Source organism: Zalophus californianus, chromosome X, assembly GCF_009762305.2.
Source record: "Zalophus californianus isolate mZalCal1 chromosome X, mZalCal1.pri.v2, whole genome shotgun sequence".
Lineage (NCBI taxonomy): Eukaryota > Metazoa > Chordata > Mammalia > Carnivora > Otariidae > Zalophus > Zalophus californianus.
The window spans coordinates 1,119,770-1,137,725 of NC_045612.1; the positions used below are offsets into that span (position 1 = coordinate 1,119,770).

Sequence of the window (17,956 nt, forward strand, 5' to 3'; positions counted from 1 at the left end):
ATCCCTGTCAAAATAGCATTGCACTTCTCACATAACTGAACAAATAATCCTAAAATCTTATGGAACTATACAATAAGACTCCGAGGAGCCAAAGCAATCTTGAAAAAGAAGAACAAACCTGGAGCTATCACAATCCCAGATTTTAAGATATCCTACAAAGATGTAGTGATCAAAACTGTATGGGACTGACATAAGAATAGACATGTAGATCAATAGAACAGAACAGAGTGCTCAGGAAAAAACCCACGAAATTACGGTCAATTAATCTATGACAAAGGAGGTAGGAATACCCAATGAGGAAAAGACGTTCTCTTCAACAAATGGTGCTTGGAAAACTGGACAGCTGCATGCACATGAACGAAATTGGACCACTTTCTTATAGCACTGACAAAAATAAACTCAAAATGGTTTAAAGATCTAACTGTGAGGGGTGCCTGGGTGGCTCAGTCGGCTAAGCGTCCGACTCGATTTCTGCTCGGGTCATGATCTCAGGGTTGTGAGATTGAGCCCCGTGTCGGGCTCCATGCTAGGTGTGGAGCCTGCTTAAGAGCCTCTCTCTCTCAAGGAAAGCGGAAGCCCAGAAGACTGCATCTTCTCGCGTATCTGTGCGAGCTAATTTTGAGCAGCCTCTCTTTGTAGTCTTAAAGAGACCAGAGAGCCTGTTGTCTGACTATTACCCCTTACGTTTCTGTAGACAAGCCTTGTGTGTGCTCCTAGCCGTGGCTCAGCTCCAGACACGCTTCTTCACTGACAACAAGAAATATGCAGTAGATGATGTTCCCTTCTCAATTCCTGCAGCCTCTGAACTTGCTGACCTTAGTGACATCATCAATAAATTGCTGGAGGCCAAAAATGAGTTCCACAAACATGTGGAGTTCGACTTCCTTATCAAGGGCCAGTTTCTGCGAATGCCCTTGCTCAAACACATGGAACTGGAAAACATCTCATCAGAAGAGGTTGTGGAATTGGAATATGTGGAGAAGTAGCCTGCCCCTCAGCCAGAGCGATGCATGTTCCATGATGACTGGATCAGTTCTGTCCGAGGGGCAGAGGAATGGATCTTGACTGGTTCTTATGATAAGACTTCTCGGAGATATCTGGTCCTTGGAAGGAAAGTCAATAATGACAATCGTGGGACATACAGACGTTGTAAAAGATGTGGCCTGGGTGAAAAAAGATAGTTTGTCTTGCCTACTACTGAGTGCTTCTGTGGATCAGACGATTCTCTTAGGGGAGTGGAATGTGGAGAGAAACAAAGTGAAAGCCCTGCACTGCTGCAGAAGCCATGCCGGAAGTGCGGATTCTATAGCTGTTGATAGCACGGGAACTAAATTTTGCAGTGGCTCCTGGGATAAGATGCTAAAGATCCGGTCCACAGTTCCTACAGATGAAGAAGATGAAATGGAGGAATCCACACATCGACCAAGAAAGAAACAGAAAACAGAGCAGTTGGGACTAACAGGGACTCCCAATAGTGACCCTCTCTGGCCGCAAGGAAGCCATTTCTTCGGTTCTACGGTCAGATGCCGAAGAAATCTGCAGGGCATCTTGGGGCCACACAATTAGGATGTGGGATGTAGAGTCTGGCAGTCTTACGTCAACTTTGACAGGAAATAAGGTGTTTAATTGTATCTCCTATTCTCCACTTTGTAAACGTTTAGCATCTGGAAGCACAGATAGGCATATCAGACTGTGGGATCCCCGAACTAAAGATGGTTCTTTGGTGTCGCTGTCCCTAACCTCACATACAGGCTGGGTCACATCATTAAAGTGGTCTCCTACCCATGAGCAGCAGCTGATTTCAGGTTCTTTAGATAATATCGTCAAACTGTGGGATACAAGAAGTTGTAAAGCTCCTCTCTATGATCGATCTGGCTGCTCATGAAGACAAAGTTCTGAGTGTAGACTGGACAGACACTGGGTTACTTCTGAGTGGAGGAGCAGACAATAAATTGTATTCCTACAGATATTCACCTACTACTTCTCATGTGGGGGCATGAAAGTGAATGATAAATTTGACCGCAGAGATTGTTTCTGTAAATGAAATCGATAAAGAAGCCTCAGATTACATCAGTGACGTTTCAGAAAGCGGCCTCTTTAAGTGTATATAATGTTTTCACCCTCGATAATAGCTACCACTGTCTATTTCTTTATTTTATATTTATTATACAATCGTTTATGTTGTTAAAATTTAAATGTGACCTGCTCTCTCTGCCATATGCAAACTCTTGAAAGTAAACTGAGTTTTTTTTATTTCCTTTTATAGGTGTTGGTTTGAATTAAGATTTGCTTTTGAAATGCTGTAAAAGCATATATTAAAAATATAGTAATTATCCAGATTTTTATTTCTGATGGGCAAACAAGTTTTCCAATGTTAGCTGTTTAAAAAAAGTATCTTGAGGAAACTAATAAATTCTAATACAGAAAAAATTAGAAATACAATTTGCTTTAGGTAAAACAGTGATGTCTAACTATAATAAGACTTTGTGGGTATTCAGAGCATTAAAACATGTAGATGCTGCCAATTAAGAGTTTGTTGAAATATTCTAAGTGAAGTACTTTGTATTAAAGCTATGTTAGAATCCTTTAGAAATTGCATACAGATTTCATGGCAACCAGGAATCTTTTTCCCCAACCTACCCATGTATAGAATAGAATCTTTAGACAAAACCTTTCAGTCAGTATTAGATAATAAACATTCTATAAATTAAAAAAAAAGAGCCTCTCTCTCCCTCTCCTTCTGTTCCTCCTGCCTACCCTCTAGCTCTCTTAAAAAAAAAAAAAATCTAAATGTGAGACCTGAAATCATAAAATTCCCAGAGTGATTTTTGTAAAGGAGGAAGGAATATGGGACAGGAGAACAGCCCTGGGGGAGGCACACTGTCTACATCCTACCCCGAGGTGTATGGGGTTGAGAAGAAAGGAAAGCCTCCTGAGGAGAGGGCAGTGAGAAAACAGTGTCCTCCAAGATGGAGCCAAGCTTCCTTGAGGGCTGAGGGTAGATGAGTGCCCTGAGTAGAGATTGAGCACAATTATGCGTTCCAGAGAGACAGGGTGGGAGGGCAGACGTGTGGGTGAGGTGGCTTGCGCAGGGGAAGGACATCCAGACTCTGCTGTTTGAGATTAGGCTTCAATTCCAGTCCCACCAAGGGTTTCCAGTGTCAGGTGGGGACACTGGATTTTACAAGTGCTATTTTAGCATCCTTTAAGTGTATAGAATAGCGTCTCTCCTTTCACCAGCTAATGTTATGAATTTTCATTAGTAGGTGTCCCAACATCATTCTCATATTCCTATTCTCCCCAGCTGGAGAAAGGCCTGGCTTGGTCACAGCAACTTCACTTCTGAGCAAAGATGCCTTGTCTTCGCCACCCCTTCAAGTGGGAGGAGATGGCAGGTGTCCAGTTCAGCCTCAGCCCAGAATTTCTGCCGTAATCACTTTCATTTTCTCATTCAACCAGCACTCCCTGAGTGACTCCCGTGTGCCAGACATTTGTCAAGTTAAATCCAGGCTGCACTCCTTCACAGGGAAGCTGGCACATGCCTGATGCTTTGGGGTGAATCCAGTCACTTAGGAGTTTGAAATTTAGCGTAGACGGCGGAGTGGGGGAGCACCTGGCTGGCTCAGTCAGTGGACCATGCGGCTTTTATTTTGTCTTCATAGGTTCCATGCCCAATATGGGGCTTGAACTCATGACCCAAGATCAAGAGTCACATGCTCCAAAGACTGAGCCGTCCAGGGGCCCCAAGCATGCGACTCGATCTTGGGTGTTCAAGCCCCATGTTGTGTGTAGTGCTTACTTTAAAAAAAAAAAAAGAAATTTAGTGTAGATGGTCCATTTGGTGTGCCAGATTTTTCCCCATTCCAGCAAAGATAAAATATTTCGGTTGCATTTTTGGTTATGAAATGTTGTGGTGGTTTTTTTTTTTGTTTGTTTTTTGTTTTGGATTTTAGTTTGAGTTTATGGAAGCAAAACATGGTCATTGGACATAGTTGCAGAATTACAGAAACTTATCGAATGACCAAAAAATACTCTCCACTCTCTCACCACCTAGACAGAACCACTGTGAACACTGTAATGGTTTCCCTCAGGTTTCTTTATGAATTTCACATGTATGTGCATGCATATGTAAAGCAGGGAAACAAACCTGGAATCATAATGTATGTACAATTCTGTATCTATCTACACTTTTAACCTTTCTTACCAGTGTAGTATATGCTTAATATAAAAGACATACAGCGGGGGCGCCTGGGTGGCTCAGTCGTTAAGCGTCTGCCCTCGGCTCAGGTCATGATCCCGGGGTCCTGGGATCGAGCCCCGCACCGGGCTCCCTGCTCAGCGGGAAGCCTGCTTCTCCCTCTCCCACTCCCCCTGCTTGTGTTCCCTCTCTCGCTGTGTCTCTGTCTGTCAGATAAATACATCCAATCTTAAAAAAAAAAAAAAAAAAGACATACGGCCTTTACACCAATGTGTAAGTTAGAGGCAAGTATTTCTAGTGGTCTCAGTTCCTGCACTAGCCACCATGACCAAGTGTCAGTGTATTCTTCCAGATTTTTCCTTAGGATGTGTTAACTTGCTTTTCTATATTTTTATTAACATAAAAGGGTCATACCATGTATCTAAGTCACTGTTTAAAATTCTTATTCCATAAATGCCATTTTCCCGTCATTTGTACAATTTTCCACTGGGTTGTTGTCTTTTGTGTATTGATTTCTAAGAGTTATTTGCATTGTAGTGATATTAGCCTTAGTTTAGTATTTGGGTTACAAATCCTTTCGTAATTGGTTATTTGTAGTTTCATCTTATTTTTGGTATTTTATTCCATAATAGAATCCAACATTTTTTACACAACTAGGGATTGATTTTTTGGGGGGGGGGATTCTGGATTTTTTATCGTGCTTTGTTAACTATTTGACATACAAATAATTTTCCCAGTTGTTCTCATTGTGATGTTTTTAGTGATATTTTCTGCCATAATAAATAAATTTAACATTTCTTTATAATCAGATATTGAACAATTTTTACTCATTCATGGCTTCTGGGTTTTGTATGGTACGTTAAAATCCTTCATCAGTGTTTTCTCCTTCCATTTTCATGGTTTCATATTTTCCATTTAATTGTATGCTTTCATCTCCCCCCATTTAAACTTTGATTCTTTCGGAAATTTAGTTTTCTGTAATAAGAGAGCATAAGGTGAAGAAGAAGTGTAGTAAGTAGTGGAGTACGGGAGCTAAGTTTTCATCTCTCCATCGATAAGGAATGTCTAAAAATGATGAAAGAAAGAAAGGAAAGAAGGGAATGAAAGAAAAAAAAAGGAGGGAGAGAATGAGACAAAGTCAGAGAGACACAGACGGAAAGAGAGAAACAGATCCTCGCTGTAGGCGCTACAGCTGCTGCATCTAGTCAGGTGAGGTTCTCCATCATTTTCATTAACTCCATCGTCATCACCATCATGACCGCCACCATCACGCTGAGCATCATTTCTCCCCTCTCAGCCCACATCAGAGCTCTTCAAGTTCTGCAAAGGCAGAGGCGTAGGAAGTAAAAAACTTGAAACAGCCACCAAGAAACACACATGAAATACAGGACACAAAAGTTCTATCAGGTAATCAAGGGCAATGACCTGGGCGAAGGAAAAGACACGAGATGAACCCTGAATTGCCGCAGCCCACTGTCTGGAGAGAGTGTCTCCAAATGCAGCCCAGCGGAAGCCCTGACTTGAGGAGGCAGAACGGGGAGAGTGCAGGAGATGGAGCTGGCAGGGCAGAGGACCAGAGACCAGAGGGCCGCAGAGGGACAGAATGCTGCATATCCGCAGAGGGTCCCACTGGAGTAAGCAGCAGACCCCTGGTCAGCACAAGCGTGTGAGGAAACTAGCTGAGGCCGGGGAAAGGACCACTCGCAAGGATGAAAGGTAACTATGCCCGGCGCTTACCCAAGGCAGGGACTAGTAGCCACAGTGGGAAACCTCACAATTCGGGAGGCATCAGGTAGGGTACTCAGAAAGGTCTTGCCTCGGTAGTGTGGAAAAAAACAGATTCTACACCAATAGCTGCTCTGGTCCCGCGAATTCTTTTCTTCTCCCCCCCCCTTAAGATTTATTTATTTATTTGAGGGGGGTAGGGCAGACGGAGAGAGAGACAGAGAGAGAGAGAATCCTCAAGCCGACTCCCCACTGATCATGGAGCCCAATGCGGGGCTCAATCCCAGGACCCTGAGATCCTGACCTGAGCCGAAACCAAGAGTCGGGCGCGTAACCAGCTGAGCCACCCAGGCGGCCCCGGTCCCACTAATTCTTAAAAGCAAGACTCAAAAGAACCAATCTGTTTCCAAATAACAGCATGCCAGAACAAAGCTTATGTTTCGGAATAAAAAGGAAAAAAAGACACCGCACCAAAGGTCAAATACACAACGCCTGGCATCCAATCTAAAATTACGAGGCATGCAAAGAGGCATGGAAATACAACCCCACGAGGAGGAGTAATCACGCCATCACATACTTATTTATTTTCCAGTAAAAGGCATGCCGACTGTAAAGGAAGATCTAAAACTGCTTTTGCTTACGGATATCCCATGAACATGTGGGTAGAAAGTCCAATGGAACCTACATGTTACTAGTAGTTTAACGAGGTTCCAAGACACAAGCATTTACAGAGAGCTAGCCAACCAACACCGCCCCCCCCGCCCCCACCAGGCAAACACCTAGCCAGTTGTTGCCGCGCTACTTTGCTCATCTGAAACAAGGCCAGTAAGCCACCAAATTCCTATTGGGCGGTTTCTGTGTTTATTTCCCTCGTTCAAAGTAAGTTTTTATTCTGGCAGCAAGCCACCGTAGTGGTGACGTGGGGAGACGAGAATTCTGGAGGGAGGGCGTATTTTCTGGAGAGCGATTGTGTACTGCAGGTTGAGAAGCCGAAGAACACGAAAAGTAAAAACTCGGTAATTCTACCTCTTGGAATCGACCTTAAGGAAATGACCATTCATGCAAAGACTTACGCCGCGGGGCGCCTGGGTGGCTCAGTCGGCGAAGCGTCTGCCTTCGGCTCAGGTCGTGATCCCGGGGTCCTGGGATCGAGCCCCCGTCAGGCTCCCCGCTCAGCAGGGAGCCTGCTTCTCCCTCTCCACTGCCCCTGCTTGTGTGGGTTGTTGCCACTCCTGTATCGTCGCAAAGGATGCCGCAGCGAACGTCCCTGTGCATCACTTTGTGGGTATCTCTGGGTCGGATTCTTAGAAGCCGCACCACTGAGCAGCTGCAGACGGGTTAGATGGGCCAGTGCGTTGTCCCTGCTTCCTCAGAGCCTTGCCGACAGGACGGGTGTCCAGCTGTGTAGAAGTGGCTAAGGAGTGGGCGGGGAGAGTCATGGTAGGGGCTGGTTATGTGGGCTTAGTAGGGCTAGTGTTGCAGGATTGGGGCTTTGACCCAAGTGTCACAGGGACCGTAGGGGCTGCTGTGCTAGTGTGAGGCATTATCTGGTTTCCTGTAGACTGTAGAGTATAGGGGGGGTGTTATGAGGTTAAATTGTGTCCCCCCAAAAGAAACGTCCACATTCTAAACCCTGTACCTCAGAACGTGATCTTATTTGGAAATAGGGTCTTTGCAGAAGTAATAAAGTTAAGATGTGGTTATACTGGATTAGGATGGGTCTAAATCCAGTGATCGCTGTCCTTATCAGAAGAGAAACAGACGCCAAGACATCCAGGGAAGACGGCCATGTGATGATGGAGGCGGAGATTGGGGTGATGCGTTTATGAGCCGAGGAGCGCCAGGGACTGCTGGCCCATATTTCCCCCCAGGCTCCTCAGAAGGCACCGACCCTGCCCACACCTTGCTCTCGGACTTCTGGCCTCCAGAACCGGGAGGCAGTACATTACTGTTGTCCTAAGCTCCCCACTTTGTGATTCCTTCTAGAAGACCCAGGAAACCTGTAGGAACAGGTGCAGGAATGGAGGAGGAGCCCAGGTGGAAGTCATGGCAGCCCTGGTGAGGGCTTCTGACCGGAGTGGGCCCTGGCCCACGGGGTCTGCTGCCAGGCATAGGTGATGTGGGGGTCCGGGGCAGGTAGCTGGAGAGCTCAGCCGGGGCTCCCGAGAAGAGTCTGTCGTGGAGCTGTGAATTTGGGAGCTGTCGGCCTGCGGGGGTACGGCAGGCCTGGAGAGCAGCCCCGCGCATGGAGATGCAGAGGAGAAGGGAAGGAGTGGCGGGCGTGGTGTGTGCGTGTGCACAGGAAGCCAGGACAGGGGCGTGGAGTACGGGAGTAGCGGTTGCTGGGGCGGGGGGGGGGGGGGGGGGGGGGAGGGAGGGGGTCCGGCTGTGAAGGACTGATGCACCGACTCTGGGTTTGAGCGGCCTAAGGTCGCAGGGGACCTGGTCTGCACAGCTGGAGAAGGGAGACCGGGCATCAGGGGATTCGGACAACCCTTGAATTTTGTCACTGGTAGAGAGGCCTTCTGGCAAGTGGCAGTCCGTCTCGTCTCTCCTGGTGGCCTTGGCTTGTGGAGGGGAGCATGTATTTTGACACTATCTTTAGGTCTAACCTCCCTGAGCATCTGCTGGGCTCGGTCCTCATGGCCTGCTCGTCAGCCTCGTGAGACTCGAGGCAACTCTGTGCCCCTGTGTCTGCAGGGATGAGGAGGGGTTTGGGAACGTGGGGTCACGGGACCGTTGCCTGGCTGGGGCTTGGGAAGCTTCCAGAGGTGAGCGGCGGTTCTGGGGGCAGGAGAGAAGCCCTCCGGTGACATGTCTTAGTCCCCGCCCACTGCCCTGGGGCTTGGGGATGCCAGGGGTGGGCAGCCGGCAAGAAAGTGTTACTGACAGGAAGTGGCTTTTTTTCATGCAGCAGATGGCTGAGGACAAGGCCTCTGTGAAAGCCCAGGTGACATCCTTGCTGGGGGAGCTCCAAGAGAGCCAGAGTCGTTTGGAGGCCGCCACCAAGGAGCGGCAGGCTTTGGAGGGCAGGTGAGTGGGAAGGGAAAGGCCTCGGGGGCCGCCGTTCGGGTACCTGGGGAGAGTGAGGCACCTTAGGAGCCCCTGGCGGGTTCCTCTGGGAGAGGTCAGCTGTGGTGATCGCAGGAAAGGGTTTCCCGCCTCCCAGCGGGAAGCAGGTGCTCTGCATAAAGCACCCTGTTGTGCGAACAGTCCGGGCCCAGGGACCACCCTCAGTAGGCAAACTGTCAGGCTCTTTTCTGGAAAGTGGGGTTCCCGTAAGTGGGATGATTGGGTCAGAGGGCACAGATGTTTCCTGGGCTCTCAGGCCGCCGGGCTGCTGCCCTGCAGAGAGAGAGGCGGGTGCAGCTCTGCCGGTGCGGTGGGTGCTGAGGGTGCGTTGGGCGGTGTCCCGGCTGCCTTCCTGCCTCAGGAGGGGAGGAGGGGCGCGGGCCGGGGTTCGCCGCCGTCAGCGATACGCGAGACCGTGTGGACGGGCTTCCGTCTAGAAAACAGAGTGTGAGGAAAGGCATCTCGTTCGGCCTCGGGCTCGTGGCCCTCTTCTGTTTCCCCCCGTGTACTCTTCTGTGCCTCCAGCTTTCTAAAATCACGTGCACCCTTTTTAGGACAAATCGGTGTCTTTTCTGCCTGTCTCTTTCCGTGTACATGAAAGAAACAGCTGGAGGCAACTTTGGGGGGTTCCGACCCTGCGCGGACATTTACGTGGGCAGCGTCCTTTTGTGCCCCTTGCCCTGGGGGCCGGCCATGGAGATGCTGAGCTGGACAGCTCGGACACAGAAGCTTTGCTTGCACCTCAGGGCATTCAGTGTGGCCATTGGAAGAGCTTCCCACGTCATACACACGGAGGCCCCCTGAGCCTTGGGCCTGTCCTGTTGCAGTGGCACTCCCCCTTGTTCCAGGGCCCCGGGCAGGCGGCAGTCCCATCTGGTGATGACGACGTCAGATCACAGATGGAGATGTGCTCAGTGTATTCGGACGGGTGCGGAGAAACAGCGAGACCAGTGACCATCCCCAGGGGCCCCCGCCCCCCAGAAGCAGCCACCATCGCCCCTGCGGTGGGGACCATGCAAGGCCTTGGGCCAGCAGGATGACACGGCTGGAGCCTGGGCCGGGAGATCTGGGGAGCTGTGGGGAGATAGGAGAGCGGAGTTCGGAGACGGGGGGGGGCTGTGGGGCTATATGGCTCGTGGCATGGGGGGGGCGGGGCAGCCATTGCCGTCACCCAGCCAGGCGGGTGGGAGGCTCCTCTTCCAGGTGTGTGCATTTGGGACTGCAGCTGAGCCCTTGAGATGGGTCAGCTGCCTTCCTGCCGCTTCTAGAACAGGGACTGGGAGGGAAAGAGCCGCTCCCAAGCTGGCTCTCTGTGGTCGTCCCATGTCCGGTAACGGCGCTTCCGCCCTGACAGCCGACAGCCTCTTCCTCTCTCACACGGAAGGGGCTCTGCGTTGGCGGGACGCTCAGAACTATGCCCCACTCCTGTGCCCGCGCTCTCCCCGCGGACCGCGGAGCTCCTAGCAGCCCCCCTCCCCGCCGCCGGCTTCCACCTTCCTCCTGCTCAGTGCGGCGGGGATCCTGTGAGCACCCCGGCAGGCCCGTCCCCGTCCTGCTGGGGGCCCTACCGTGACCGCCCCCTTCCCCTGTGCCAGGGCCCGAGCTGCTAGCGAGCAGGCCCGGCAGCTGGAGAGCGAGCGGGAGACGCTGCAGCAGCAGCACAGCGTGCAGGTGGACCAGCTGCGCATGCAGAGCCAGAGCGTGGAGGCGGCCCTGCGCATGGAGCGCCAGGCTGCCTCGGAGGAGAAGTGAGTGGCTTTGTGCCCGCAGGAGGGACAGAGACCAGAGGGCCCTCAGTGACTTTCTAGCTGTCGGGGAGCCCTTCCACGGACTGTCCCTGAGCATGACCACACCTAGACGATCCATCTTTGATCCGATAATGTGTGCTCTCCACATGTTGACAGCATCCGGTCCCAGACCCTGCGTTGCTTTCGTTGGCATGCCTTTGAGGCCTCCTTTCGTTTATTTATTTACTTATTTATTTATTTTAAAAAGATTATTTATTTATTTATTTGAAACAGAGAGAGAGAGAGAGAGCGAGAGAGAGAGAACACAAGCAGGGGAAGAGGGAGAAGCAGGCTTCCCGCGGAGCAGGGAGCCCAATGCTGGACTCAATCCCAGGACCCTGGGATCAGGACCTGAGCCGAAGGCAGATGACTTTTTTGAAGAGCCCAGGAGAGTCCCATCCTATTATAAACCTTCTTATTTTTAAATGTGTTAGTCTTAAGAAAAAGGATGCTAACCATGTAGTGAAGCCTGCCTTAGCGCCGATGGCCTTTAAGGCACAAGTGCCCCCTGGAAGCCCCCTTCTGGTTTGTGGACATATGACAAGAACGAAGAGGGTGGGGCTGCAAAGCAGAAACGCTGTGGCCGGAGTAGGACAAGGTTGTTTCTCCAGCAAAGGCTCCTTTTCCTCAGGCGGAAGCTGGCCCAGCTGCAGGTGGCCTATCACCAGCTCTTCCAAGAGTATGACAACCACATCAAGAGCAGCGTGGTGAGCAGTGAGCGAAACCGAGTGAGTATGGTGGGCATGTACTCGGGACTGTCTAGGACCGACTTGCCTGGGTTCCTCTCCCTGCAGCCTAGAAACGGAAGAGCATGGGGCCTGCTTCCCCAAATTTACCACTATGGGAGCTCGGGTTCTTACATGAAGACTTGACAGAATGGGATTTGGGGAGGGATGCTTGACTTGTCCTAGAGCTTTGCCAGGGTCGCAATGTGACAGCTGAGGGCGGGATGTGGGGAGACCGGGATCCTTGGGCTGTGCTGCTTGTGGGCTGCAATCGACTAGGCTGGGCCTCTGGATGCTCCCTCTGTGGGCCGGGAACATGCTTGTCTCCACGACCAGTCCCTCCTGCCAGCCTGGCTCCTGGCTCTGGTTTCTCAGAGCCAAGGTAAGGCCCAGAACGCTTCTCTCGCCCTGTTCAAGGTGGCTGCGAGCCCTCTTTTGGTTCTCATCAGACCTGTACTGGGTGCAGTTTCTAGTGATCACATTTTAAGAAGGATGCTGTCAAACACGAGCGTGCCCAGAGGAGACTTGGAAGGGTGGGGTGTTAGTGCGGGAGCAGCTCAGCATGGAGGGGATGGCCTCAGAAGGAAGTACGGCCCTGTTCCTTGAAGCGTTGGAGGCAGGCTGTCTGGCTGGGGAATCTGGGAAAGGAGTGTCGGCCTGGGTGGGAAGTTGTGCCCCATGACCCCAGAGGTCCCCTCCACCCTCTGGCTTTCCTGTGTCCTGCCCACGCTGACAGCCTGTGGTTGGCGTTACTCCGGCACTGGCCAGCCAGGGCGCGTCTTTCATTGCTTTTGGTTCTTCTCACCTGGAGTAGCAGCTCACCCTGGGCCAGCTTGAGCTCCCTCAGTACCCCCTTGCCCATTTCTAGGGAATGCAGCTGGAGGATCTCAGGCAGCAGCTCCAGCAGGCCGAGGAGGCCCTGGTGGCCAAACAGGAAGTGATTGACAAGCTGAAGGAAGAGGCCGAGCAGCACAAGATTGTGATGGAGACTGTCCCGGTGCTGAAGGCTCAGGTGAGGGCGCTCCTCTGTCGCCTGCTGGCCCCGGGACCTGGTGCGTCTCTGGCGTCAGTTTGCGGTGGCTTCTCGGAAGCTCTTGGAGCCCCCTGTGCTGTTCCCTGACCTCTCAGTGCACTTGGGGCTGGCCTTCTCTGTGCCACGGGCTCTGGGAGGGCAGGGCTCTCCCTCGTCCCCCGGCATGGAGTGTCCAATGAATGGCCAACAGTTGGTGGGCGTGCCCCTGTCTTGGCTTTGTTTGCCAGGCGGATATCTACAAGGCCGACTTCCAGGCCGAGAGGCAGGCCCGGGAACAACTGGCGGAGAAGAAGGAGTTCCTGCAGGAGCAGCTGGAGCAGCTGCAGAGGGAATACAGCAGGCTGAAGGCCAGCTGTCAGGAGTCGGCCAGGTGGGCCTCGGAGTCCATCCCCATGAGGAGTGGGGCCGGGTGCCGCGGGTCTCTGGTAGTGGCCGCACTGCTCTGTTGGGCTACGAGCTGGCCCTCCCTCTCCCCTCCCCCTGCCCTGTCCTTCCACTGGCTCCATGTGCACTGGCTGATTGGATGGTTTCTCTTTTCCAAGGATTGAAGATCTGAGGAAGCGGCACGTGGAGGTCTCCCAGGCCCCCTTACCCCCCACCCCAGGTGAGTGAGCTGTAGGAGGAGGGCTGCAGAGGGCAGGGTGTTAGAGAAAGTGCCATCTCAACTCACCAGAGCTGCTCTCCCAAGTGTAGTACCCCCTCTGGGGGGGGGGAGGGGGGCAGAGGGGAGGAGCTAGTGCTGGTGACCCCAGTGGTCGGGCGGCACAGTCCTATCAAGTCTCAGTACTTTCTGCTGCCTCCCCTCTTTCTCCAGCTCACCCCTCCTTTCACCTGGCCCTGCCCAGCCAGAGGAGAAGCCCCCCCGAGGAGCCGCCTGACTTCTGTTGCCCCAAGTGCCAGTATCAGGCTCCTGATATGGACACCCTGCAGATACATGTCATGGAGTGCATCGAGTAGGGGCTGCCTGCGGGGGAGGGACCAGCACAGGACGGCGCGCTCTGTGCTTTCCCGCCTGCCCGCTCCCGACTTACGGGCTGGGTGACAGAACGGGCCACTTCTGTGAGCCCCACGAGCTAGCTCTAGGACCTTATGCTTCAGCTCCCCCATCTGCTGGTTTGCCTCTGTTAGGGTACAAGGAACCCGCTAGGCCTGATGCTCTGCCCTTCTTCTTTGTGCCGTCTGCTTCAACCACTTGCCTCTGGGGGCTCCCTTGCTTTCCACCTCCACGGGCAAAGTCAAGAATCGAGGCCAGGGCTCTCCCAGAACTTCTCGAGCCAACACAGGCAGAAGCCTTTGCTCGCATGCGAGCTCCCATGCGCCGTGGCGCCAGGGCCCTTGTGGGCCATGTGGTATTCCGTGTGGAGGCTGCGCTGCCAGTAGATGTTGGCTGTCCACTCGTGAGGAACATTTGGGTTGTTGCCACTCCTGTATCGTCGCAAAGGATGCCGCAGCGAACGTCCCTGTGCATCACTTTGTGGGTATCTCTGGGTCGGATTCTTAGAAGCCGCACCACTGAGCAGCTGCAGACGGGTTAGATGGGCCAGTGCGTTGTCCCTGCTTCCTCGGAGCCTTGCCCACAGGACGGGTGTCCAGCCTGTGGGCTTTGCCCTCTGTCAGGCATGTGTTTCTCTATTCCGAGTGAGCCCGAAGGGCCTTTTCCAATTCTGCTTAATGGCTTGTTTGTATTTTCTGCCCGTTTTTCTGTTGGGCTGTTAGTCTTTTGTTCCTCAGTGTGTTTGAGCTCTTCGGTCATTGGTGGGATCGGCTCTTGTGTACGATAGAAATTGCAAGTATCTTCTTTCACTCTGACTTGGACTTGAAGTTGGTCATCTAGGCACGGCCACGCTTCTCCACCTTTCCTTCACTGCTTTGGGTTTACCGTGGTTGTGACCGGCTCGTGGCTTGACGGGGAGATGCTTCCCCCACGTACGCTTTCCCTTTCCTTCTCCCAACACCACAGCGTGCTGCTGTCCTCCCTGAGCGCGTTGCTGCCCAGCGTGAGCGGTGGTGGCCGTGTTTCCATCACATCCCAGAAGCTTGTGATGCTGTTCCCCGCACCAGCCCCGTATGCTCCGGCCTTTTGAAGGGAAGCCACTTGGTGATGATTGGAAGGTTATGAACACTAGAGGGCTCCTTACTGTTGTTTTGCAAGATTCTGGACGTTTCCTTGATGTCAAAGCCAAGGGCATTAAGCCTGTGGTTGTCAGGAAGGGATGTTGGAAGTGGAGGAAGAATGCCCCAGCCTCGCCTGGCCCTCCCCCACCTTCCCCTGGTTGGGAATGGGGTGTCGCTGAAGACAGCCCGGCTGGCAGCCTGCTGCGAAGACGAGCCTGGGCCGGGGGCTTGCCTGGTGTGTATAGGAGCGGGAGCCCCTTCTCCATTTCCTGGAGCCCAGATGTCTAATCACAGACGATCGTCCTTTGGGAAGATGTTAAAGGCACAAACAGGCTCCCCACTTCCGGGTGCTGCGTCCCAATCCTGATCCTGTAGTTTTTCTGCAAAACTAAAGAGCACCTTTAGTTTTGGGGGGATGTACGAATTTCCCATGGCCACTGTAACAAATGACTGACTTGGGGGCGTAAAACGACGGGAATTCATTCTCTCATGGTTCTGAAATCAGGGCGGCAGGGTTGGTTTCTTCTGGAGGCACTGAGGGAAAATCAGTTCCGGGCCTTTCTCCCAGCCTCTGGGGGTGGCCCTTGGTGTTCTTGGCTCCATTCTCTGCCACCCCACTCTCTGCCTCCGTGGTTACATGGCCTCTTCTTCTTCCTGACCGAGTCTTCTCTTCTTGTCTCTTATAAGAACACCAGGCCCTGGATTTAGGGCCCACCTACATCGTCCCGGATGAGCTCATTCTGAGAGCTTTATCTTCCTTACATCCACAAAGACTCTTTTTCCAACTCAGGTCATTTTTTTTTCCTTATTTACTTGGCAGAGAGAGAGAGAGAGAGAGAGAGAGAGAGCGCACAAGCAGGCGGAGAAGCAGGGAGCCCGCAGGGAGCCCGATGCGGGGCTCGATCCTATGACCCTGGGATCATGACCTGAGCCGAAGGCAGTTGCTTAACCAACTGATGAGCCACTCGGGTGCCCCTCCAACCCAGGTCATAGCCACAAATTCTGGGCATTAGGACGTGCCTCTATCCTCTGGGCCACCATTCAGCCCAGCACGGGGCTATCTTCCGGAGCGCACAGACTAGGAGAGATGCGGGTGAGGACCGGTGTCTCCAGGCCCGGCGGCTCCGTCGGAGGGGCTTGTTTCCTGGGGTGATGGTGGCCACTGGGCTGTGGAGACACTGGGCGCTCTGTGGGAAGGAAAGCTGGTTTGGTGCGGGGCGGGCCCTCGCAGGCGTGGGGACTGCTGCTCCTGGGGCCATCCCGACTCCAGCTGGCCACCGCCGCCAGGGCCAGCAGCCACGGGCAGGAGGAGGAGAAGGAAGGCTGCGGGCTGCGGTGGGACAGAACCGTTGGACCGACCGGTGCCCTGGGTGACAGCCACCAGCTGCGTAGGCATGGGCTTCGTGCTTTACTAGGAGAGTGGACAAAGGCCCGGGGGAGCCCTCCTCTGACTGGCTTCCTCTTCGGAAAGGATGTTGGGAGGGAGAAGATGAGCCCCAGGAGTGGTGAGAGAGGCAGCCGTTCCCTTCCTGGGGTGCTTTCCTCAGGTTCTGGCTTTTACTGATGTTCGTGCCTGGGCCCCGGGCCAGCTGAGTCAGGGTCTGGGTGCAGGACCAGGCATTGGCTGGGAACCGCTGCCCTTTCGAAGCTTCCCTTCCTGGGGTGCCCTTGCTCCCTACCTCCTCAGAGCACCCTGTGGGACCAGCTGTACACTGGACACCCAGGACTTCAAACCAGGCCATTCACTTAGAAGGGAGGGATTCTGCTTTTCTCCCCTTCTGGCTTTACCTAGATCGGGCTTCCAGAACAAGTGGTTGGATCCCTTCTGTGAGGGAAGCAGCCTGCCTACCCAATGAGCAGTGGCCCCTTGACCTTCACAAGCCCGGGTTTGGGAGGCAGAGACAGAGAGCTGGAAGCGCATCCCGCTGAAACCTATGTCATTTCTTGTTGCTCATACGACGTTTCTTGTTGCTCATACAACAGTATTTCTTGTTGCTTGTACACCAATAGTTCTTTTAAAAATTTTTTTTTTTTTAAGATTTCATTCATTCATTTGACAGAGAGAGACACAGCAAGAGAGGGAACACCAGCAGGGGGAGTGGGAGAGGGAGAAGCAGGCTCCCCCGCGGGGCAGGGAGCCCGATGCGGGGCTCGATCCCAGGACCCCGGGACCACGACCTGAGCCGAAGGCAGACGCTCAGCGACTGAGCCACCCAGGCGCCCCTTAAAACTTTTTCTTTTTTCATTAACGTATAATGTCTTACTTGTTTCAGGGGCACGGTTCTGTGATTCATCAGTCTTACACAATTCACAGCGCTCACCATAGCACATACCCTCCCCAATGCCCTATCCCCCCGGCCCGCCCAGCCCGCCCAGCCCCCACCCCCCACCCCTCCAGCAACCCTCAGTTTGTTTCCTGAGGTTGAGAGTCTCTTAACGGTTTGTCTCCCTCTCTGGTTTCGTCTTGTTTCATTTTTCCCTCCCTTCCCCTATGGTCCTCTTGTCTTGTTTCTCAAATTCCGCCTATCAGTGAGATCATATGATACTTGTCTTTCTCTGACTGACGTATTTCGGGTAGCGTAACACCCTCTAGGTCCATCCACGTCACTGCAAATTACAACAGTATTTCTTGTTGCTCATACAACAATGCGTGCCCTCTGTTGCCCGCTGGCCAACGCTTAAGAGGAATCCAGGTGACCAACAAAACAAGCACAATAAGAAAGCATTTCTCCCTCGCTAGTGACTAAAACGCAGACTCCAGCTAGACGAAAAGTGATGTGAAACAAGGAACAGATGGAGACTGGCGCCCTGCCGGCAAGGTGCAGGGGGGACGGGCCTGAGCTGCACCCCCGCATGGGGGCCGGTGTGGCAGGGCGGAGCAGGCGTGTGCAGGAAGCCTCCTCAGCGTGCTTGGCTGGGAGAGGCAGCCAGGTGCACATGGTGGCTGTGGCGTCGGAGAGGAGCTCGCTCTGTCGCATGTTGATGTGAAAAAAGCCAGCAGACAACGATGTATGAGGTGTGACCACAATAAAAAAGTAAAAGCAGCCTGTGCGCACCCTGCTACCGTTTGGATGGATGTGGGTGGTGGGATTGCCGGCGATTAAGGTTTCCTTTTGTATTGATGTCGTTCCTAAATGGCTGTAATTTGCGTGTGTTCCTTTGGGCTGCAGAGCACGCATGTAACTTCGGAGTCGGCTGAGGAAAGAGCGCACCGGTACGGGACCGTGTGTCAGGGGTCGACTTGGCGCTCCTGGGGCCTCTCGGCTGGGGCTGCTGTGGCACGGTACCACAGGCCGGGCGG

The 17,956-nt window shown here is 52.8% G+C and overlaps 2 protein-coding genes and 1 pseudogene across 4 annotated transcripts in view; 2 read left to right on the plus strand and 1 right to left on the minus strand.

Annotated features, from left to right (window-relative positions):
* The first annotated feature begins 626 nt into the window (after positions 1–626).
* On the plus strand, positions 627–2,000 carry LOC113930598 (annotated as a pseudogene). Its single transcript, XR_003522539.2, has one exon. The product of XR_003522539.2 is annotated as a ribosome biogenesis protein WDR12-like (transcript).
* A 2,964-nt stretch (positions 2,001–4,964) lies between these two features.
* The window catches only part of PLXNA3 (plexin A3), a 217,448-nt gene continuing 204,456 nt past the window's right edge, over positions 4,965–17,956 (minus strand). Inside the window, exon 35 of the transcript XR_004819857.1 lies at positions 4,965–5,518. The gene's annotated coding sequence lies outside the window, so the exon portion shown is untranslated. The remainder of the gene's footprint in view (positions 5,519–17,956) is intronic.
* On the plus strand, positions 7,955–16,777 carry LOC113930597 (NF-kappa-B essential modulator). Of its 2 annotated transcripts, XM_027607842.2 has the most exons (8): positions 7,955–7,981; positions 8,838–8,956; positions 10,591–10,743; positions 11,414–11,510; positions 12,376–12,519; positions 12,768–12,910; positions 13,083–13,144; positions 13,355–16,777. In XM_027607842.2, the coding sequence occupies exons 1-8, from the start codon at positions 7,970–7,972 to the stop codon at positions 13,495–13,497; spliced, it is 873 nt and encodes a 290-aa protein (XP_027463643.1). In that variant the 5' UTR covers positions 7,955–7,969; the 3' UTR covers positions 13,498–16,777. The 2 variants fall into 2 exon arrangements, with proteins under 2 accessions (XP_027463643.1, XP_027463642.2); XM_027607841.2 differs by lacking the exon at positions 7,955–7,981 and having other exon boundaries at positions 8,760–8,956.